Source organism: Drosophila simulans, chromosome 2L (assembly GCF_016746395.2).
Source record: "Drosophila simulans strain w501 chromosome 2L, Prin_Dsim_3.1, whole genome shotgun sequence".
Classification (NCBI taxonomy): Eukaryota; Metazoa; Arthropoda; class Insecta; order Diptera; family Drosophilidae; genus Drosophila; species Drosophila simulans.
In genome coordinates, this window is record NC_052520.2 from 13,277,675 (window position 1) to 13,297,158 (window position 19,484).

General features: G+C 44.4%; 5 protein-coding genes across 7 annotated transcripts in view; 3 read left to right on the forward strand and 2 right to left on the reverse strand.

Moving 5' to 3' along the window:
• Positions 1 to 19,484, forward strand: part of LOC27209149 — a 51,126-nt gene that overhangs the window by 17,244 nt on the left and 14,398 nt on the right. For all 3 annotated transcript variants that reach the window (XM_016184643.3, XM_039291013.1, XM_039291014.1), the window contains one exon: positions 13,734 to 13,930. The gene's annotated coding sequence lies outside the window, so the exon portion shown is untranslated. The remainder of the gene's footprint in view (positions 1 to 13,733; positions 13,931 to 19,484) is intronic.
• On the forward strand, positions 1,929 to 6,420 carry LOC6732214 (protein toll). Its single transcript, XM_002079307.4, has 2 exons — positions 1,929 to 3,966; positions 5,079 to 6,420. Exons 1-2 carry the CDS (start codon positions 2,921 to 2,923, stop codon positions 6,418 to 6,420), a joined length of 2,388 nt encoding a protein of 795 aa, XP_002079343.1. The 5' UTR covers positions 1,929 to 2,920.
• Positions 11,337 to 12,910, reverse strand: LOC6732215 (very-long-chain (3R)-3-hydroxyacyl-CoA dehydratase 3). The gene is made up of 4 exons (XM_002079308.4): positions 12,726 to 12,910; positions 12,290 to 12,641; positions 11,878 to 12,223; positions 11,337 to 11,811 (listed from the first exon to the last, which is right to left on the reverse strand). Exons 1-4 carry the CDS (start codon positions 12,804 to 12,806, stop codon positions 11,475 to 11,477), a joined length of 1,116 nt encoding a protein of 371 aa, XP_002079344.1. The 5' UTR covers positions 12,807 to 12,910; the 3' UTR covers positions 11,337 to 11,474.
• LOC6732216 (heat shock protein 60A) lies at positions 14,779 to 16,698 on the reverse strand. The gene is made up of 2 exons (XM_016178311.3): positions 16,606 to 16,698; positions 14,779 to 16,555 (listed from the first exon to the last, which is right to left on the reverse strand). Exon 2 carries the CDS (start codon positions 16,540 to 16,542, stop codon positions 14,866 to 14,868), a length of 1,677 nt encoding a protein of 558 aa, XP_016024895.1. The 5' UTR covers positions 16,543 to 16,555; positions 16,606 to 16,698; the 3' UTR covers positions 14,779 to 14,865.
• Positions 16,767 to 19,335, forward strand: LOC27208414. Its single transcript, XM_016183993.3, is given in 3 exon segments — positions 16,767 to 17,747; positions 17,749 to 17,808; positions 17,811 to 19,335. Coding segments are annotated over 3 exon segments (438 nt in total). The 5' UTR covers positions 16,767 to 17,438; the 3' UTR covers positions 17,880 to 19,335.

A 19,484-nucleotide genomic window follows, 5' to 3' on the forward strand; every position in this document is an offset into this window, starting at 1 on the left:
TCCGCTCGTACTGACAAGTAACAAAACTGTATTGATTTGTTGCTAATAGTTGATCCTGCTTCCCATTCTTATTCTATTTCATTTATTCGATTTTTTTCTGCGGATGGGTTTTGATTTGATTTTCCAAGTACACACTGGCACAGAGCTACTGACACACAAAAGCCACTCATCTGCGGAATGGCAGAGGAAAATGTATTTGCGGTTGGCGAACTGCAAGGGAAGCACAATTTGGGATGTTTATCCTGCTGCTGTTCGCTTATTTATCGAGAGAGCTTAGCTGTTGTCGGGGTTCTGTGTGCATTTTGATTTAATTTGGAATGCGCTACTCAAAATGCATTTCCGTTTTGGCATGCAATTTGCCAAATGTCAAATAGGTTTGGGCCAATCTCAGCTGCATGGCTGCCAACACAATGGAAACGGCTGACATTTGACAGAGGATTTGGAATCCTGTTTCTGGCATCACCACTGACCCAGTATGCCAGTGAGTGTGGATATGACGTTAATTTGGTGTTGACTCTTAGAAAATGTGACCCTTTGAATCATGATTCAGTTCAACTCTGATTGATGTGACTTTTTAGCACGTCCCCTCATTACAAAACAAGGCAGTACAAGTCCTGCCTACAGTTTTTCGGCCCCGAAAAGTCAAAAGTCAAGCGCCCTTTGTTTTCCACTGGCATTCACCAGCAGCCAGACTTCTCTTCCACCGAAGGCCAGATGGACAGATGCACTTGCATAGATAACCCGCATAATCGGATAATTGGATTTTATTTGATCGCTCTGGGGTGAATAATGTTTTAGTTCACTTTTAGCTAAACAAGTGCAAATCGGATTTAATGTTTTTAATTGGCATTACAATTTTGGAAAGTGTTTATTTCCAATCATATAAAATTAAAAAATAACAGTTTAATTAATATATATTTATGAAAATTATATTTCAATTATTTTGCCTAACATGCATATGGATTACAGTGGCAATAAAATAAAATGTCCGTTTTTTTTTAAACAGCCCAATCGTTTTATCATGTTTTCCACACAAAGTAAAGTTAAAGCAGTTAACTAAATGCAAAGTCACAGCCTCCAAAGAGCTAAAAGCCCAACATGTTCTCCAATTCGTAAGAGCACCTACTTCCATCATCACCAGCTCATAAAAACAGAATGTGCGTTAGCCTGTGTAGGCGTACAAAAAGGTGCACCACTCTGCCTATGCGTTTTGCAGACCACAGTGCGTATGCGTAATACGCAGACGAGTGGCGTGGGAAGTCCTTTGCCATCGTTTGGCTGCCGCTTGTGTAATTGGGCGTGTAATTGTGTTTGCCTTTTCACATTTAGTCGGGCCCAAAAAAGGTCACTTTTGATGTGTGTGTCCTGTGGCGATGCTGCACTGCATGAGTTGAGCGGGCTCACCCAATTAAAATGTCGCTCAAAACTTTTGGCCCAATGTCCCTGGCGGGAGCGAAAAACTGTTAATTGAGTTTCTGTCCGCCAACGCGAAATGAATTATGAGCAACTTATAATGAAGACGGCTCAACTTGAGCGCAGCAACTTTTGGCAACTCGACAATGGGCCAAAGTCCATAATGACGGGCTGTCCTTGGCGCGTTCAAGGCCACATCCTTCGACGCAGCGATTTAAGTGATTGACTTGGCCCAGCACGGCCCTTATTTATTTTTGAGCGTCTGTCCCACTCTTCAGATGTCGAGGCTCGATAAGCTCCGGCGTGGCATGCCACACACCTGTCAGGATGTGTCAGGATATGTTCCATGCGTGACAGTTCAAGGCGCGGCTTAGGGCGAAATATTGGCTCCTCTCATCGAATATTCATGGCGGGCACCTTTTTTAATGGATGAAAAACAGTTTAATTCCCATGAGTTATTTATTTTCCTGTTAAAACCCCTCGACCAATATCCTGAATCAAGGATATTAACGGGTTACGAGTCTAAGAGTACACATTCCACTAACTGATTAGTGCCGGAAATACCTAAGTCTGTAATTTAAAAAGTTAGAGAGCCCAAAATTATGCCACTAAGATAGAATACGGCCTGTGTGACTACCAAGTTATTTTGTGTTCGCTGACTCACGACGGCTGTTTTCTGTGAACGTGCAAACACTTGAAAGTTACCGCTCAAAGTTGTCACTACGAAATAGAAAAAATATATAAACACTTCTTATCGGCGGCTACGAAATGCAGAAACAACGAACATGAGCGAGCCATTAACATTATGACATTTGGGCATAAATAAATTCCGCAAGATAGCCAAAAGTAGGGTATTAAAAATACGTTATCTTTAAATTTATGTGTCTTGGAAATTAAGATGAATGTCGAATTAGTTGTATTCAAATGATTCATGTGGTGCCAAATACCCCCGATTATAAGCCGACGGATAGTGATAGGGATGGGTATCTGTACAAAATCGGACTAACTTTAAGTAAATTTAATGAAATGTACTGACATTTTGGTTGCTTATTTTTTAAGCTAACAGAGTACATAGTTTACAAATCGATAGAACAGGGCATGGAAAACTACCTGCGTTCTTTGACCGAACCATTTTACAATGGTCTTGAACTTTGCGACCCATCATTAAGATACCATCAAGGGTGAAAATGGTCGAGTGATTGCCTTCTGCCATCTCTATTCTGATAAAGGCGCCATGTCAATGGTGCTCTCGACTGCGATAGAGGCCGTGATAAGAAAGCACAGATAAAAAATAAAAAAATAGAAAACCGTCTGCAGACCAATTGGCTTGGCCTGATAAGCGAGTTGGCTGATTGGCAGGGACCCCAAACAGCTGTGATTTAGTCATAGCCGAACATTCGCCGTGTCCACATAACCACGTCGCAATTGCTGCTCGTCGCGAAAACCAGAAATCCAAATAATCATAAATATTAAATGCCAAGAAACGGCCAAGTGAATTGTGCGCGAAATGTTAACCTATTTGCCGGTAGTGTGGCTCTTTTTTGCCCACCTGGTGCTCCGTGCTGCCACGGGCCAGATCATACCACTGCCCACCTTTTGTTTGGGCCTTAGTCCGCAGTGCACTTGTGCCGCCGAGGGGAATGTGGTGCGGTTCCATTGTCCGGATGAGTACGCCATGCTGCTGGAGGTTTCCGAGCCGGGCGCATCGTTGTACATGAGCTACTATGCCTCCAGCGAATTGCAGTGGCTGCCGCGCTTCAATATCAGTTCGCTGGTGAAGATCGAGTTCGATGCGTACATCTTCTGGCCGGAGAAGTTCGTGAGCGAGTTGCTCGAGACCTTGGGTGTGCAGACAGTGAAGACGATTATTTTCCGCGATCGAACTTTGGAAACGGTAGTCACACGCGACGTTCTGAACTCGGGCGACGGGTATATGGAAACTTCGCAGCCCGAAAACATTACCACCTGGCACTTTGGTTCAGTTCCGGGCCTGAAGAAGTTCAAGTTCTACAGCCACCTGCCGGAGCTGCAGGAGTCCATATTCCACGGTTTCGACACCCTTCGGGATCTGCATCTCAGCGTGAACGTGACAACGTTGCCGGGAAATATGCTGTCCACGGTGAATGGAACTCTGAAAACGCTGACCATCGAGAGTCCGGGTATAGTGTCATTCGGGAATCCACTGCTCCGCGAACTGCAGCAACTGCGCAACTTGAGTCTCGCCCTCATACGTCCGTCTAATGAGCGCGACAAGCAATTGCAGTCGCACTTCTTCGGTTCCATGACTAATCTGGAGGAGGTGCGCCTGGCGTCCGCCACAAGTAGTGTGAATCGCACCATGTTCAAGGGCACCAACAAGTTGCAGCTGATCAAGATGAATGGCAACGACGATCTCATGGAGCTTCCGGGTGAAATTTTCCTGGACCAGGTCAATCTTAAGACCCTGGATCTATCCTGCAATGCGATCGTCACTCTGCACGAGGATGTCTTCAAAGGCCTGGGGAATCTAACGCTGCTGGATCTATCCAAAAATAGACTGACTAACTTGTCGAGGTGGGTGGAAAAGGGGGTTCTGTTTGTTGTTTTCGCCACCTGCTTGCTTGCGCTGATTAATAGATGGCCCACCTAGCGATAGGGTCCGGACTGGAGAACTTGCTTCTAACCAAAGTAATTAATCGAAGGCACTCTTCTCCGCCTTATCGCTGTGGTTGCGGCTGCTGCTATTTCCCTTATCAATACCCCGAGGCACGAGTAATGGCTCATCGAGAGTTCCATGTCTCCCCCTGACAGACAAGTGGGGTTATCGGCTCCTATCGTTCAGATACTAATTGCAGTATTATTATTGTACACAGATTGGCGCCAAAAAGTATGCCAAACATTATTAATTGGTTAATCCTTATCTGGGAGTAGTAATTTGTGCCCAAATCAGACTGTTATTTCGTATTTGTTACGCCACAAATACTTTTATGAATCTCTAAGCAATTCATTATGAATCTTTATCTTTCTAAGAAGCCATTAGAAACGTAAGAGGTATTTTATTTTTTTTATAAAGTTCTTGTCTATGGCAATCTTATTGTCGTTTGATAAGATGTGGTCGAATAGAAATTAATTAGATATTTTTGTGGCTGATAGATTTTAATTATAGAAAAAGCCTTTAACTTTTCACCGATCTTAAAAAATGGCTTTGAACAATGTTCTTAATAATATTGAGATTTACAATCAAAACTTTTTATACTGATTTTCTTGAAACCTAAGCATTATCATGTTGATTTGTAGACTTTATTTGTAGTTTTCTTTTTTTCATAGCAACGCCATAGACGTTTTAGTATAAATTTAATAGAAGGAAGGCGTTGTAAATTAATCATTCATGATTATTAGATGTCGCAAACATGAATATTATGCTTAACATAAAATTACTTATTAATCCCTCATCCACTTATGAAATACTATTTAGAAACCATTTTCATATTGTTAAATAAATTGTAAGTAACATGTACAAACTACAAATATTTTCGATAGCTTATCTAAAAGAATCAATGTTATTGTACAGCATTAGGAAAATAGTTTCAGGATGGTATGTAGATAACGATAGCCCCACTTGGAACCCGGAACTTTCTGATTAATGTCAATCTAATCCCTCTGAGATCTCCTCCTCCATCCTGCAGCACCATTTTCGCACCATTGACCTCGCTGAACGTTTTGCGTCTGAACAAGAACTCGCTGACCGCGATGTCGCCCAGCGTGTTCCAAGATGTGGTCAGTCTGAACTACATCGAGATGGTGAACACACAGTTCTACGGGGCCACGCTACTGATGAACTACGAGGCGGTGGTGTGCACCAATGACGAGGCCTGCCAGTACAAGTCGGCGGAGTGGCAGTGCGATCCCCGATGCATCTGCTGGGTGCAGCGGAGCATCGGCAGTCTGATCGTGGATTGTCGAGGAACCAGCCTTGGGGAACTTCCGGATTTGCCACGCACCACGCTGCTGAGCACGGTGCTCAAGGTGGGCAACAATAGCCTCACCAGTCTGCCCGCCGTGAGCGAACACAGTGGTTATGCCAATGTGAGTGGACTCTTTCTGTCGGACAATAACCTGACCACCCTTGGAAGCGGTGACCAGCTGCCCGAGAATCTCACCCATCTGGATGTGCGAGGCAATCAGATTCAGTCACTCAGCGAGGAGTTCATATTGTTCCTGCAGGAGCCGAACAACACAATGACCCTATCGTTGTCGGGAAACCCCATCTCCTGTGGCTGTGAATCCTTGTCGCTTCTCTTCTTTGTGCGGACCAATCCGCAGCGGGTGCGGGACATCGCCGATATTGTGTGCACCAAGCAGAAAAAGGCTTTCCAGCAGATGGAGGCCTTCGAGCTATGTCCATCGTATGTCCTGCTCATCAGCTGTGTGGTCGGTGGCCTGGTGATCGTCATTTGTCTGCTCACCGTGTTCTACCTGATGTTCCAGCAGGAGCTGAAGATCTGGATGTACAACAACAATCTGTGCCTGTGGTGGGTCTCCGAGGAGGAGCTGGACAAGGACAAGACCTACGACGCCTTCATTTCGTACTCGCACAAGGACGAGGAGCTGATCAGTAAGCTCTTGCCCAAGCTAGAGAGTGGTCCGCATCCCTTCCGGCTGTGTCTGCACGATCGGGACTGGCTGGTGGGCGACTGTATTCCGGAGCAGATCGTTCGCACCGTGGACGACTCGAAGCGGGTGATCATCGTGCTGTCGCAGCACTTCATCGATTCGGTGTGGGCCCGCATGGAATTCCGTATTGCCTACCAGGCCACATTACAGGACAAACGCAAGCGGATCATCATCATTCTCTACCGGGAACTGGAACACATGAACGGCATCGATAGCGAACTGCGGGCCTATCTCAAGCTGAACACCTACCTCAAGTGGGGTGATCCGCTCTTCTGGAGCAAGTTGTGCTACGCGATGCCGCACAATCGCAGGGTTCTGAAGGGTCAAAAGAAGCATGCGGGGCCGCTAATCTGAGGCTTGAATAAACTTTAAGATATTTTAGATGAATATACTCACTCTCTTTCAGTTGAGATTCTCGTAGAGATCCACACTGGTGAGGCAAACTTGGGCCTTCAAAGCTAATCTGCATGCCTTGCTTAAAGTTCTAAAGTTATTTTAACTATTTAAAAAGTATTGATACATACATCCTAAGTAATTTAACATATTTTTAAGCAAACTGATGACCTTACGATTTCGTTTCCAATTTATCGGAAATTATATATTAACAAAGTAATTTTACAAGTAATATTTAAAATATGATAATAATGTCAATAAAAGTGAAAAATATAAAAACATATCAACATACAGCTTCTATGACTGTTTAACCTAATTAATGCAGTTAATCTTTGTGTTTCAACGAATTCGATAATAAATTCCTCTTCATATTCAGATTGCAAGAGCTTTAATTTGAACAACTAATAAATTGTCACAATAATTAACTCAGACGTTAGCATCAACATTTGCAACATTTAATGGAACATACAATCGCTCGATTGCCATTAATCAATTAGCTCAATTAAAATGATGATTATGTGTTAATTACAGCTTCGGTTGAATTTATGACACTTATTATACGAATTATTTTCCGCTAAATCGATGATAAGAAAAAATAGTAATGTATATACAAGTTAGAAACTGCCAGATACTGAAATTAATATTATTTCCACGCGCCTTAGCTGCTTCTTAAAACAAGTTGCAAAGAAACAATGTAAAGAATATCAAATTAATCACGTTTAAAAAGCTTTTCATTGCTGTAAATTTTTAATTCACCGAGGGACCCACAAAGTGGACAGTGTTTGAGCCCTCGTCCAAATATCCCAGCTGGCTTAGGCTTTTGGATGAGCTGGTCCTTGTTGAGGGTCCTTCCTTTTGTTTCCAACAATGTATTCTGCCTGGATTGTGTCATTTTTCGCATGAGATTTTAATTAAATTTTAAATTCCAAAACATTCGGGTGCTTTGTGTGCGCAGATAAAATGCCATTTGGTCTTAAATGAATTTTAACAGCTGATGTGTGCATAAATAAACATGAACTGCTGCTCTTCTGCATGAATAAAAATTAATTTTTCCAAAGCTGCACGCTTTTATTCCACATTATTATTTGCCAAAGTCACCACATCATAACCATGGGCATTCGTGGGCAATAATATTTGCAATTTATACGGGCAGAGTTGCTTAAATATTTATTCAGGCACATGCTTTAAGCACCCTCATGGCCTCCTCTTCAAACTCTAATTATCCACTTCGGTAATTGCGCTGGCCTTCATTGCTCAGTTGAGTCGAGCACTGGAGCCCTTTCTCCAAATAGGCCGATTCAGGCCCAAAGTGGCGAGCCAAGCCAATTCCCAGCCAGATATAAGTGAAAATATATGTAATAACCAAGAGGGCAGAGAAAAACATTTGGCCAACTTGCGCTCCCTACACTGTCAGCCCTTTTTTTTTGCCGCACGATTGCGTGGCCTTTTGTCCACCCACCACCCACAAGCCACCATCAAAGTGGGTGGGTTGGGTGGTCCTGCAGAGCGTCTTTGAAGATTCATTGCCTGCCCGCTGGCCAACACTTTGTGGGCGAGTCGAACAAAAGAGTAAGGGTCATGGGGCAAGGGACACAGCTAGAACACTTATTTATAACGCTTGGTCTTAAAACTTAAAAACTGAAATATTTCCACTATACTTTCGTATATAAGCTAGAACTTAAATTCCCCAAATTAAAAATGCAACATCAACTGCATTTTTTAAAACTCATTACTATTTAACAACTGCGCGCTATGATAAATTACTTTTCTACAGCCAACTGAATGGCGGAAATTCAATCTTTTTGCAATTCAACATTGTGATTCGCTTTGAGTGCGGCATCCAGTTCAATTTTGATTGTAAAAATGCTCAGTTGAATTATATTTCGCTTTGCCTTTGTGCTGCTGTGCCCCTCAAAAAGTTTGTAAGTGATGACATTTGATTGCTGCCCCAACACTTTGCAGCTGCCATTGTATAATCATCTGGGCTCATTTTTCATAAACTTACACTTGAAGCCGAAGTCCGAGTCCTGGAATCTGGGTGTGAGTAGTTATCACAAACATCTGTTTGCCACTGCCTTTCATTTATCACGAGTTTTGCGAAGAAAACTATAATAAAACCGATGCTGCCCATTGCCAGGGCTTTTGGCTACGTGATTCTAAGGCCAACCGTTTGCCACATTCCTTTCGCAGTGGCTAGAAATTCAAGCTGGGATTCCCTGGCGTTGAACTACTTAGTAGCCATAAAGTAAGGATGTGTGGCTCACAAGGGGCTAGGATGGTTGGATCGTACGGATGCCATCAATGGATTTCTGGCCTGGCGCCATCAGCTCCATCAGCACCACTAGCAGCAGCAATTCGAATCGAAAGCGGATGCAAAATGCTAAATTGTTGCTGGCTCTGAGTCAGCTTTTGGTGGCTCCATTGACGATGTCTCCAGCCATTTGAGCACACAAATCATTGCAAATGCATACGGCGTATAAATGTATATTCCGCATATATGCGGTATAGTATTTGCTGATACCTACTTGGCCACAATTCATACACGTACTATACATGGCTTTTATTACATGGGATTTTATTGCTTTTCATTGCCGGCTTTCTCGCCACTTTCAATGTATGCAGATTATTAGGCTTACTTTTCAATGCCCCAATGAACTTTCAACAAGGGGGTGAAGTTCGTTTGGCAATGATAAAGTGTCAGCAACTCGATTTAATTAATTGATATTAAGCTAATAAATGTAATTAAAATATCCTGAGAGTTCCACGACGTACATTTCAAATCCTTGCATCCTTTGTGCTCCTTTAAATGCAATCAACTTCGTGCAACTTTCGGCACTTTGTGTGGGGTGTGTGTGTGTGTGGCTGCAACCTCGTTGCGGTTATGTCCTGCAATTAGTGGAAGTTTTATTGCACACTTTCGTGCCATGTGGCCCGGCCAGGAAATGCATTTCGATGTCCGACACAAAGAGGTCATTAACAAGTGCAGACTGCAGAGTGCAGAGTTGGTCGGGTGCGGTTTCCTTTTCTTCGGTTTCTCTGTGCTCCACGCGCCAACTGATGCACTCATTATATATTGACAGGAAATCACACCATAGCCATGGGATACAGATGGCCTGCAAAATAAGCAATGCGTATAAGTTTAAGATTGCATTTCAATCTGCTTCGTGAGCACAAATAAATCACTTTTCTACTAATCAAGTTAAACTAGAAAGTTCGAATTATTGGAATTTCTAAGAATGATTTTCCAATTAAGTTAGAGATTAACTGGATTCAGATGAAAATGATTAATATAAGAAAATCTTCATTTAGTTTCAAATCCTGTAATAGCTGTAAGCAGCGTCTCGGTGGCGTATACGTAATTTTTTCCTAAGCACTCCAAAGTGTTGATTTAATATTTCGCTTAATAGATTCCATGTTCCACTGTCCCCATGCTGGCAACCTGACAGCTTTGGTATTGGATTTCCCCCATCGCCTGGCAACCAGGCGCACTTATCTTTGATTGCGTGCAATTTACGCTGGGCCAATTGTTCATATTTTTGGTTTCGGGCGCGTGGCTTAGCTGCTGACCTTGCCCAGTGGGCTGCGCGGCCAGAGGCGCGGTTGATAAACGACCACCTCAAATGGGGGGAGTCCCAAAATGCAGGGGCGCAGGCCGAGTGAAAAACTACAGAAGGCGTTAAATCATGAATGCAAGCGACTGCTGATGGCTGCACTTCCTCCACATCTCCTCAACCGACGACTGCTGTCAGATGGGATAAGTCCGCACATTTTTCAGACACCGAGTGGCTGGCTAAACCGCTGGTTCCACTTCGCCCAGTGGCCGAAAATCAATCGCACTCGGCATTAATCAAAAACCCATTTATCAGCTAGTGAGCAGGCCGTTCTCCCGGAGGTTTATTAGCTGCCGGCTGGCCACGGTCGGTGATTAGTTGAACGTTAACCCCGGGTCGGGACACACTTCCATGCGGGACCCACAAAAACTGGAGGAATCGAGAAAAAAGTGCAGGCGAGCCGGGCGAGCGAACGAAAGTGCAAATTGCAATGAATATTTCACGCGAAATGGGACTTGATGGGGATAAATTTCGCTGGCTTGTTGGACGAATTGGCGGGCCGGTCGAGAATCATTAATATCGCCAACAGCAGGTGACAACTGCCAGCTGCACTATCGTCAAATCCATTAGTGTTCCACTTTGTTGAAGCCATGTGAAGAAGGTGCCAGCACGCTCACCTACAAGCCACACAAGCCACAAACGCCATTCGACCGGCTATATCCACCCACTTTCAATTTATGTTCGGGACAGAACTTGAATCCGGTTATAGTTAAAGGGTATCCACGTAATACTTGCCATAAATAATAAACGCCCTGCATGTGAGGCACTCTTGAAGAAATGACTAAGTTGGGAGCTGGCAGTGAGCTTCACCTGGAATTCAAAGCCAGTTCCGGGTCAAGTGGATCAGCAGCTAGTTGTGCATCGTCCTCGAGTGCAAATTGGATTACCCATCAAACGGCAAGAGAGGAACAAAATCCAATGCCTGACAGGATGCTTACCCTCAGTGCGCGTAATCTTTTGGTATGTTGGCTTTGTTCAAAAACATATGAATTACGCAAGCACGTTTCTTTATAAACCAACAAGAGAGGTAGTTTGCCTCGACTAGCAGATGCCTTGTACCAAGCCTAAGGTAGTCTAAGGAGATACAAATTTTTTCTATAAAGTTCCTAAAGTGTGCCAATAATGTCAACTTTTTATATGAATATAAACAATTTGAATACTCCTGGGACTATTGAATGTAAGTAAGGCATTATTACCAACTACTCCCAAAATTAAATTTTCTCGAATATGAGCAGAATAACCACTATGTTATGGAAACAACTTACATTTGCACTTAGATAGAAAATTTTAATGAACGTCAATGTTGCAATATATGGTGGATGTAGATATTTCTTTGGACTTTTGCTTACTTTAAAAGAAAATAGGAAATCGTACTGACATGCCTTGATCCAGGCAGTGTGTTGACTAGTCGGCGTGAAGGTGCTGTTGGCGCTTGGCGCGCCCCTTTCCGAGCTTTTTGGACCTAAGCTTGGCCATGTGCGACATAACTAGGTAGCTGCCCGGCACGATCAGCAGCATTAGGTATATTTTCAGGAAGAGAACCATGTCAAAGGTGATGTTCCAGGAATTAGGCATTTCCACGGTAAACCGTTTCGTCTCTTCGATGTAGGGAATATTGCGCAATACGATAATGCCCTCGCACAGGATGCCCATTGGATAGAGCGGTATCCAGATGGTGTACCTCAGCCAGGTGAGCAGGCCCACCTCGCGGCCCAGCAATTGAGCCAAGTAGTAGGGATATCTGTGGGGGTAAAGTTCAGTAGATAAGACATTTATCCATATTCCGATAAAGTCGCCGCGCACTCACCGCACCAATTCGACCAGAGACCATATTATAAAAACGTAGAAAACGACGGGCTTCGCATACATGCGCGGTTCCATGTCGATCATGAGAAACAGGATGAAGTTTCGTCCGGACACCTGGAAGAAGGGCACCACAGGACTGCCCTTGGTGTAACCGAACATGGGGTGCATCACCTCCAGATACTGCAGCAACTGGATAAACTTGAAGGCGTTGCCCACATTGGCGTAGGTTTTCCCTATGCTATCGACACCATCGCGATAGTAGAGTACTCCCATTACAACCATAATATACAGGTAGCCCACGAACATGGCCAGGTTGTAAAAGATCATGTATACCTTCTTGGTTTTCTCTGTGGGATAAACAAAAGGGGGTTGTTATCACATGACGAATGCAAGTGGGGTAAGATCTATCTTACCCTTAATGTAACCCAGCTCGCGCTTCTGGAGATCGGCGTACTCCTTCTCGTAGTCCTGGCGCACATCGCGCGGCTTCTCCTCCACCTCGACGTCGTCCTCGGTGCGCCAGCGATCGAAGTCGATCTTGAGCCAGTGGGGCTTCTGGGGTGTGGCCACCAGGCGGGGCCACCACTCCGGCTCCAGTTTGCGTATCTGAAGTTCGATCTTGTTGTCGCTGACCACGAAGGTGGCATTCTCGTCGTCGATCAGGGCGTAGAAGTGCAGCTCGAACTTGTAGGCATTCACTCCACGAGCTCCGTGGCCGTTGGCACTGAAATTCACCGAAACCGGCGAAAAGTCCGCGATGGCGCCCTAGAAATACATTTTCATTTAACATTATTGATTTTTCACTTGTGGTTGGCAAAATGGTACCTATGCAAATGCATGCCCACCTACCTTGGCATCTTTGAGGTCCACTTTCAGTAATAGGGTTTGCTTGGTCTGCGACCAGTAGACAAACGGACTGAGATTTGCCATTTGGTCTTATCAAACTAATATAAACATTTCCAAACCGAAAATAACCTTTGATTACGCTGCGAATGCGTTTTACAGCACTGGTTGTGTGACCACACAAGGGGTGTTGGATATCCCTCAAATCTGGTATATTTCAGATACCGAAAGCATATCTCCGCTAGCTGGTGGGGAACTTGGATGGGATGGTGTGGAACTTTGCTTGCTTTAGAATATGATTTCCTATTGGAACTTATGCCGTTAATTTTTTAATTTCCCAACGGAATTTTTCTTACTACATTGAAATTAAAATTATTTATTTTTTTTTATTAACTATCATCATCAATCTAAAAATTTATATAAATCAAAAATTGGAGTTTAAGAAATTATGTTTATAGAAATATTTTATTTTAATTTTGGCCGAATGTTTTGACAAAGATAACACTATCCTTAAAAATTAGTTTCTAAGCTACAAAAAGAGATAGCTTTAATTTTTATAAAAATAAGTCCAACATATTTTTGTGTATTTTTCTATCGTGAGAATTTCGGGTCATTTTGATTTATGGGCCGCCACCGCGAAAGTCGGAAGTTGTCAGACAACGGGGCAAAAACAAAGCCGAATAAGCGGGAAATCCTCGGAATCGTTGAGGACCTCGAATGGGTGTGTGTGCTCGTGGGAGTGTGTTTTTGGGGTATCTGGCGTATATATATTTATATATACATGTTCGGCCAGACATGGCCGCACTGCTGTTGTTCTTTGGGCTTCCTTCCTTTTTTGAGCCGGTGGCGTTGCTAAAACAAAAGGCGACAACTTGTCAGGCTTGTTTTGCCATTGGATTTTGTAACTGGAGCGAGCACAAATGAAATGGAGCATACGTGGGCTAGGACTAGGACTGCAGGAATCGCCATTGCTAATCCCGATGGGTATTACTATTTTCTACATCTCTTTCGCAGCCATCACAACCAGCACAATCCCATATCATTTTGCACACTGGCGTAGGCCAAGAATCGGGCGGCGGAAAAGAAAATGCTGCGATTTCTCAAGAACCGCTAGACACGGCGTCCGCCCAGGCACCGTTATCGTACCGCCCATCTATCTAAATGTATATGCTTAGCTGTATCTGTATCCGTATCTGTATCTTCGTGTCAAGGTAAGTCTACTCACTAAGCTCCCCTATAGGTTTACCTTTCGGAACATCGTAAGTGTTGCAAAGTTCTCAGGCACCTTGGCTAAAAAAGAAAAAAAAAAAAACAAACACTTGTTTTTCTTATCCGTGAAATTGTATTGATTTGGCTTTTAAGAGGGCCCTGCATTTGCATTATTGATGAATGCAATTTTGTGGCCAGCGAAAACGAACAACGACCCTTTGTGGCACTGACCCTAAAATATTCCAAGCCGTTTAATTATGCATGCTCGGCCTGTATGGGAAGGTCAACCTCCTTAGTAAACAGATGTTTCCCTTGGCCAGTCCATCGTGGCGTATACGTGATGCAAACTGACGCACTTAAGTGTCCCTAATCACCGTTAATGACAACGCTGTATATGCTCGCCCCAGCGACATATAGAACCTCCTATGTAACGCCCATATATCATGATAAATAGGAATGCGCCTCCTGACATTTCCTTCTACCCCCCGAAATAAACCCAAACTCAAGCCACAAATGCTTTCATATTTTGTTTGTTGTCCATTGGCACCCAAACAAAGCGCAGCAAATGGTTAAGGTCAAGTTGGGCGCGTGTCGAAGTGGAGGAACAGGAGACGGAGGACGTCAAGTTATGACTGAGTGTTTGTGGGTGGCAAAGGAGCCGGATCCGGAGTCTTCGGGTCTATTGAATGTGGCATGCGTGCTCATATATGTTCTAATTAGGGATTCGACAAGGAAACAAGTCATAAATGTCAGGGTATCGAGAAGTACACTGCAAAAGTAACTAACTTGAAAATAAAAAATGGGAGATGGAAATGGCTAAAATTATTTGGACACAAGAAACTCGAAATTATTTTATTTTTTCTTTGTATTAACCATTTATTTTTTCAACATAGAATTTAGGGCTTTCTTTTTCTTTCTCCAAAACGCACTATCTAACCTACATTCCAACAAGTTTAGCCAGATCCCTGGTAACCTGATTTTTGGGAATCTTCGGTTTGGTGGGTTGTCTAGTGATTAGCACCTCGGTGGTGGCCAAAAGAGAAGCAATTCCGGCGGCAGCCGTCATGGCTGACTGTAACACTTTTGTGGGATCCACAATTCCCCGGACCACAAGATCGTCAAATTCGTCAGCGGAGGCATCATATCCGTAGTTGCCACTGCCCTTTAAAACACGACGTAGTACCTCATTGGGGTCCACTCCAGCATTGCGGGCGATCGTATAGCATGGTAGCCGTAGAGCGTCCTTTACAATTTCCCTGCCAACCTGGTGCTCCATTATCTCGGTTGGCGGCAACTCGTCCAAAACTGGAATGCATCGAAGATAGGCGGTTCCTCCTCCGGGAACCACACCATCACTTATGGCCACTCGAACGGCGTGAAGGGCATCGTTGAAGCGATCCTTTCGCTCGCTCACCTCCAGCTCACTGGTACCGCCCACGAAAATGGTGGCCAGTTGGCCCTGCAAGCGACCAAGTCGTGTTTTCAGGCGGTCCAGTTCCACATCGGTGAAAGCCTCATCGATCAGCTCACGAATGTGCTGGATGCGGGACTGCACCTGCTCCTCGTTCACATTGATCGGTTGCAAAAGGTGCGTTTCCTTGGCGTCCACCACCGCCTCCCGCACCTCACCCAGATCCTCCTCGCTGAGATCCACCAGACTGGAGGCATCCTCCAGAAGATGGGCACCCGTAGCAAAAGCTAAATCCTCCATTTCCTCGCACTGCTCGTCCCCAAAGTTTGGGGCCTTCACAGCACAGACCTGAACTCGACCTTGCAGATTATTGAGCACTAAGATCTTAAGCAAATCGCTACCAAAATTTTTGGCAATGATCAGAAGGGGTCGTTCCTTTAATCTCGCCCACTCGAGAGCGGGAAGGATCTGATCCACTTGATCAATTTTGGCCATTGTAAGCAACAACAAGCAATTCTCCAATTCCAGGGTATGAGATTGCCTGGCAAAGAATGGCGAACAGTAGCCCGAAGCGAGGGTTAGACCCTCCTGGATCTTAGCCTCATCGATGGGACTGTGAGATTCCTTCAGCAGGATGACGCCGCTGTCGCCCAGCTCCAAAATCACGTCACCAATAAGCTCTGCCAGCCGTTCGTCTCCATTCAGGGCCACCTTGGCCACTGCCTCCACTTGGCCAATGGTATCCACCGACTGGGACATCTCACCTAGAGCATCGCACACAGCGCGCGATCCCTCGAGAATGCCCTCCCGCAGGAGTTGGACGTTCACCTTGCTCTTGCGCAACACATGCATTCCCTGGCAGGCTATTCCACGGGCCAGAATTGTGGCCGTGGTGGTGCCATCGCCCACTTTATTATTGGTATTATTGGTGGCCTGGCGCAGCAATTGAACTCCCATATCCTGCCGGCGATTCCCCAGCTGCACGTTATTGGCCACCGTGATGCCATCCTTGGTGATCCGCGGCGAGATCAGCAGCTGTTCGATGAGCACGTTCCTGCCCTTCGGGCCCAGAGTGGTGGCCACCGCGTTGGCCAGGACGTTCACGCCCTGCATAAGCAGGCAGCGCGCCTCGGCTCCAAAGCGAATGTCATTGGCAAAGCAGCGCACACCGGTCCAACCACTCCGGCCCAATCTGCTCAGCATCCTGATTCAAGATCTTTGATACTCACGTTATTGATCGCAATTTTGGGAAAACTTTCAATTTACCTTTATCAGAAGCTTTAACTTAAATTTAATTACCTTGCAATTGGTAAACTGGAGAAATCTGGAAAAGTTTTGTCATTTTTGAAGGTTAACTCAGTGAAATATATATAATGTAAGTTAAGGGAATATCTCGAATATTTTCGAAAGGATGTACAGAAGTCGCCAGCGTGAGAATGCCACTTTATTATGTTCCAACTTGTTTTCCGTTTCGTCATTTTATTTTAACAACAAATATTACATTTGCGCCATGTTTCCTGCTTGTTTTTCGGCTTTCGCTTATTAAATGTGGCGTGCACGTGTTGGTAAACTGAGGCACACAGACGCGGCCACTCACACTCGCGCAGACACGACAGTCGCCACACCAACACACGCGCAGCTTGGAGTCGCACAGACACGCTCGGCAGACAATGTGATTCCGCCATTAATATTAACGTTAAAGGAGCAACAACAAAACGCTCATCAAACATGCGGCGTTTAGTAGGCGCACACACACATACACAGGCACACACACACACACACTCTACACACACGCTTATAAAAAGGACAAATGCCTTCTTGCTTGTGTGTGTGAGAGTGAGCGAGCGCGCTGTCGGCCATTTCCTTTCGTCTTTCGCCTCTTTCCGGTGCGTTGAATGTTTCGCTTTCCGTTTTCGTTCGCTGCTTGTTTTTTCTTTTTCCACTTTTTTTTGGTGTCTTTCAGTTGGCGTCGAGCGTTTCCTTAAGGCAAACGCAGCTTTGATTTTCCTTCCGCGTGTGCTGCTCCGCAAAAGGAAATATATTTCAAAAATATTTGAATATACGCGCGTGTGTTTTCCGATCACTGATATTCGGTGATAATGGCTTTGGTGGCCCATCGAATGATGTTGCCTGCGCGGCATCGACGCAACACCACCCAGCAGGTGGCCCGCAACAAGGTGGGCGTGCTGCTGGTGCCCAGTGTGGCGGATTACTACGGCGCGGAGATGGCACCCGGCGTGGCCACGCCTCTGCCCACTCCGGCCGCCTCCCAGCTGCACCTGCCACAGGATGCGGCAGAAGCATCGGGCGATGGCAGCGGCTCAAAAGTGAGTGCAACAAGTCGGTGCAACGACACACATTCGATTGGCTGTGCATGGGAATGGAAGGAATTTCCACCGGGGATTTCCAACCAAAATAACAGCTTCGTTTTCTTGTTTTTCCATCTCCTACGGTTTATGTTTTCGCCTTCCTTTTTTTTTGGCTCCGACTGGCGCCAGCTTTATTTGGTCAAATGTGTGTTGTGCGATTTTGGGGCATAGTTGTGTTGTTCTTGGTCATGGTTGGTATTAGAAAAAAAAAAACACTTTTACTTAATCAAGTATACGACATGTGGCCGTCAGGCCATAAGGAATATTAAAGTGGGCCACATATGTACATAAGTTTGAAAGATGAATGATAGTTGGAAACGGAAAAACCATGTTCTTTTAAGGCGAACCAATTTTTTTTAAACAATTATTAAATAACTGTGATAACAACTGAATAGCAATATACTTTATGAATGTTCGTCGCCTTAAAAAGATAAAAATCTGCTAAAGCAAAAGTGGTTAATTGATTCTACAGTGTATTTACTGCTTATATGCCAACGAACCAATTAAAACCCAATTGTTTCTGATTGAAATCCCAGTATTTGATTAAAAGTTCCGAAGTGCGTGACGATAAATTGTTTTTTTACGCCTCATGGCCTGCTCCGTAAATCGAATTTTTAATCCTTGGCGGCACTGTCGATGTCCTTAATTGAATGGGGTGTGCTCCGTGGCTTTGGGCTGGCTTTGTTTTGGTGCTCGGACGCAATGGCACCTTCCATTATTCCGATGTTACCACGCGTGATGAACTTGTCGCCGACCACCACTGCACAGTAGTCCATAATTTATTTAGCCCAAAGGTTGTTCGCGGGGGTGGTGGCACTGACACCGGCTAAATTAATCAATAATTTCAGCTCTAATGCATGGCCTTGACATGGCATAAATAGAAACAACCTGCTTAAATTAGCCATGTTCGTTAGCCATTTAGCCTGCAGAAACAACGGATTAAAATATTAAGTAAACTGAAGTTTGTCGACTTAAGCTGTTTGTTTGTTTTTCCACAAAAGTTAGATTGTTGAATTGTAGAGCAATCATTTTTATGATATATAGGTATTTATATAGCCGTGGATGCCTTTAAGATTTAACATTTTCTTTTATAAAAAAGCTTTAAGTCAACTTAGCACTTCTTGATTCTTTTACTCAAAAGGGAATAAAATCCCTTACAAACAGAGCCTATCCCAACAATAACAATACTGATGAGAAAGGAAACTCACCACAATGAAGACATGAACCTAAAAAGCTTTTGCAGTTAGCTTTAAAGGACCAACAGCAAGCTACTAGCAAAAGCTTTTTAGAAAGCACCTTAATTTCCATGGCTTCCTACCTCAATAATAGAACCTTGAGTTTCCAAAAGCACTCCGTGGTTATTCGATACTGACCAGCTTGCACTGACCAACTTGTTGATGCCTCGACAGAACGTGCATTTGTTTATGTTTATTGCGTTTGGTTTACCGTCATTTATTTATTATGACTGAGAATTATATGTATAAATTCGAGCAATGCCCTGAAGTAGTAGAAATCCGCTGGCAGTTTATTTCATTTGGAGCCATCGGCAGAGTTGGTTTACACTCTACTTCTCCTTTTCCGCGATGTCTTCCTATTCGAGAAAGGATTTCGAGCCAGCTGCCTATGTGGAAGTCCGCAATGGTAGCTGTCTCAACGCGGAAAAATCACCTGGCAGGCGAGAGAATGAGATCATCAGGTCGGCTGCCCAAGAGCACGAACGGGAAATGCGACAGCGATTTGTAGAGAAATCCAACAGAGATCATAATAAAAAATTCA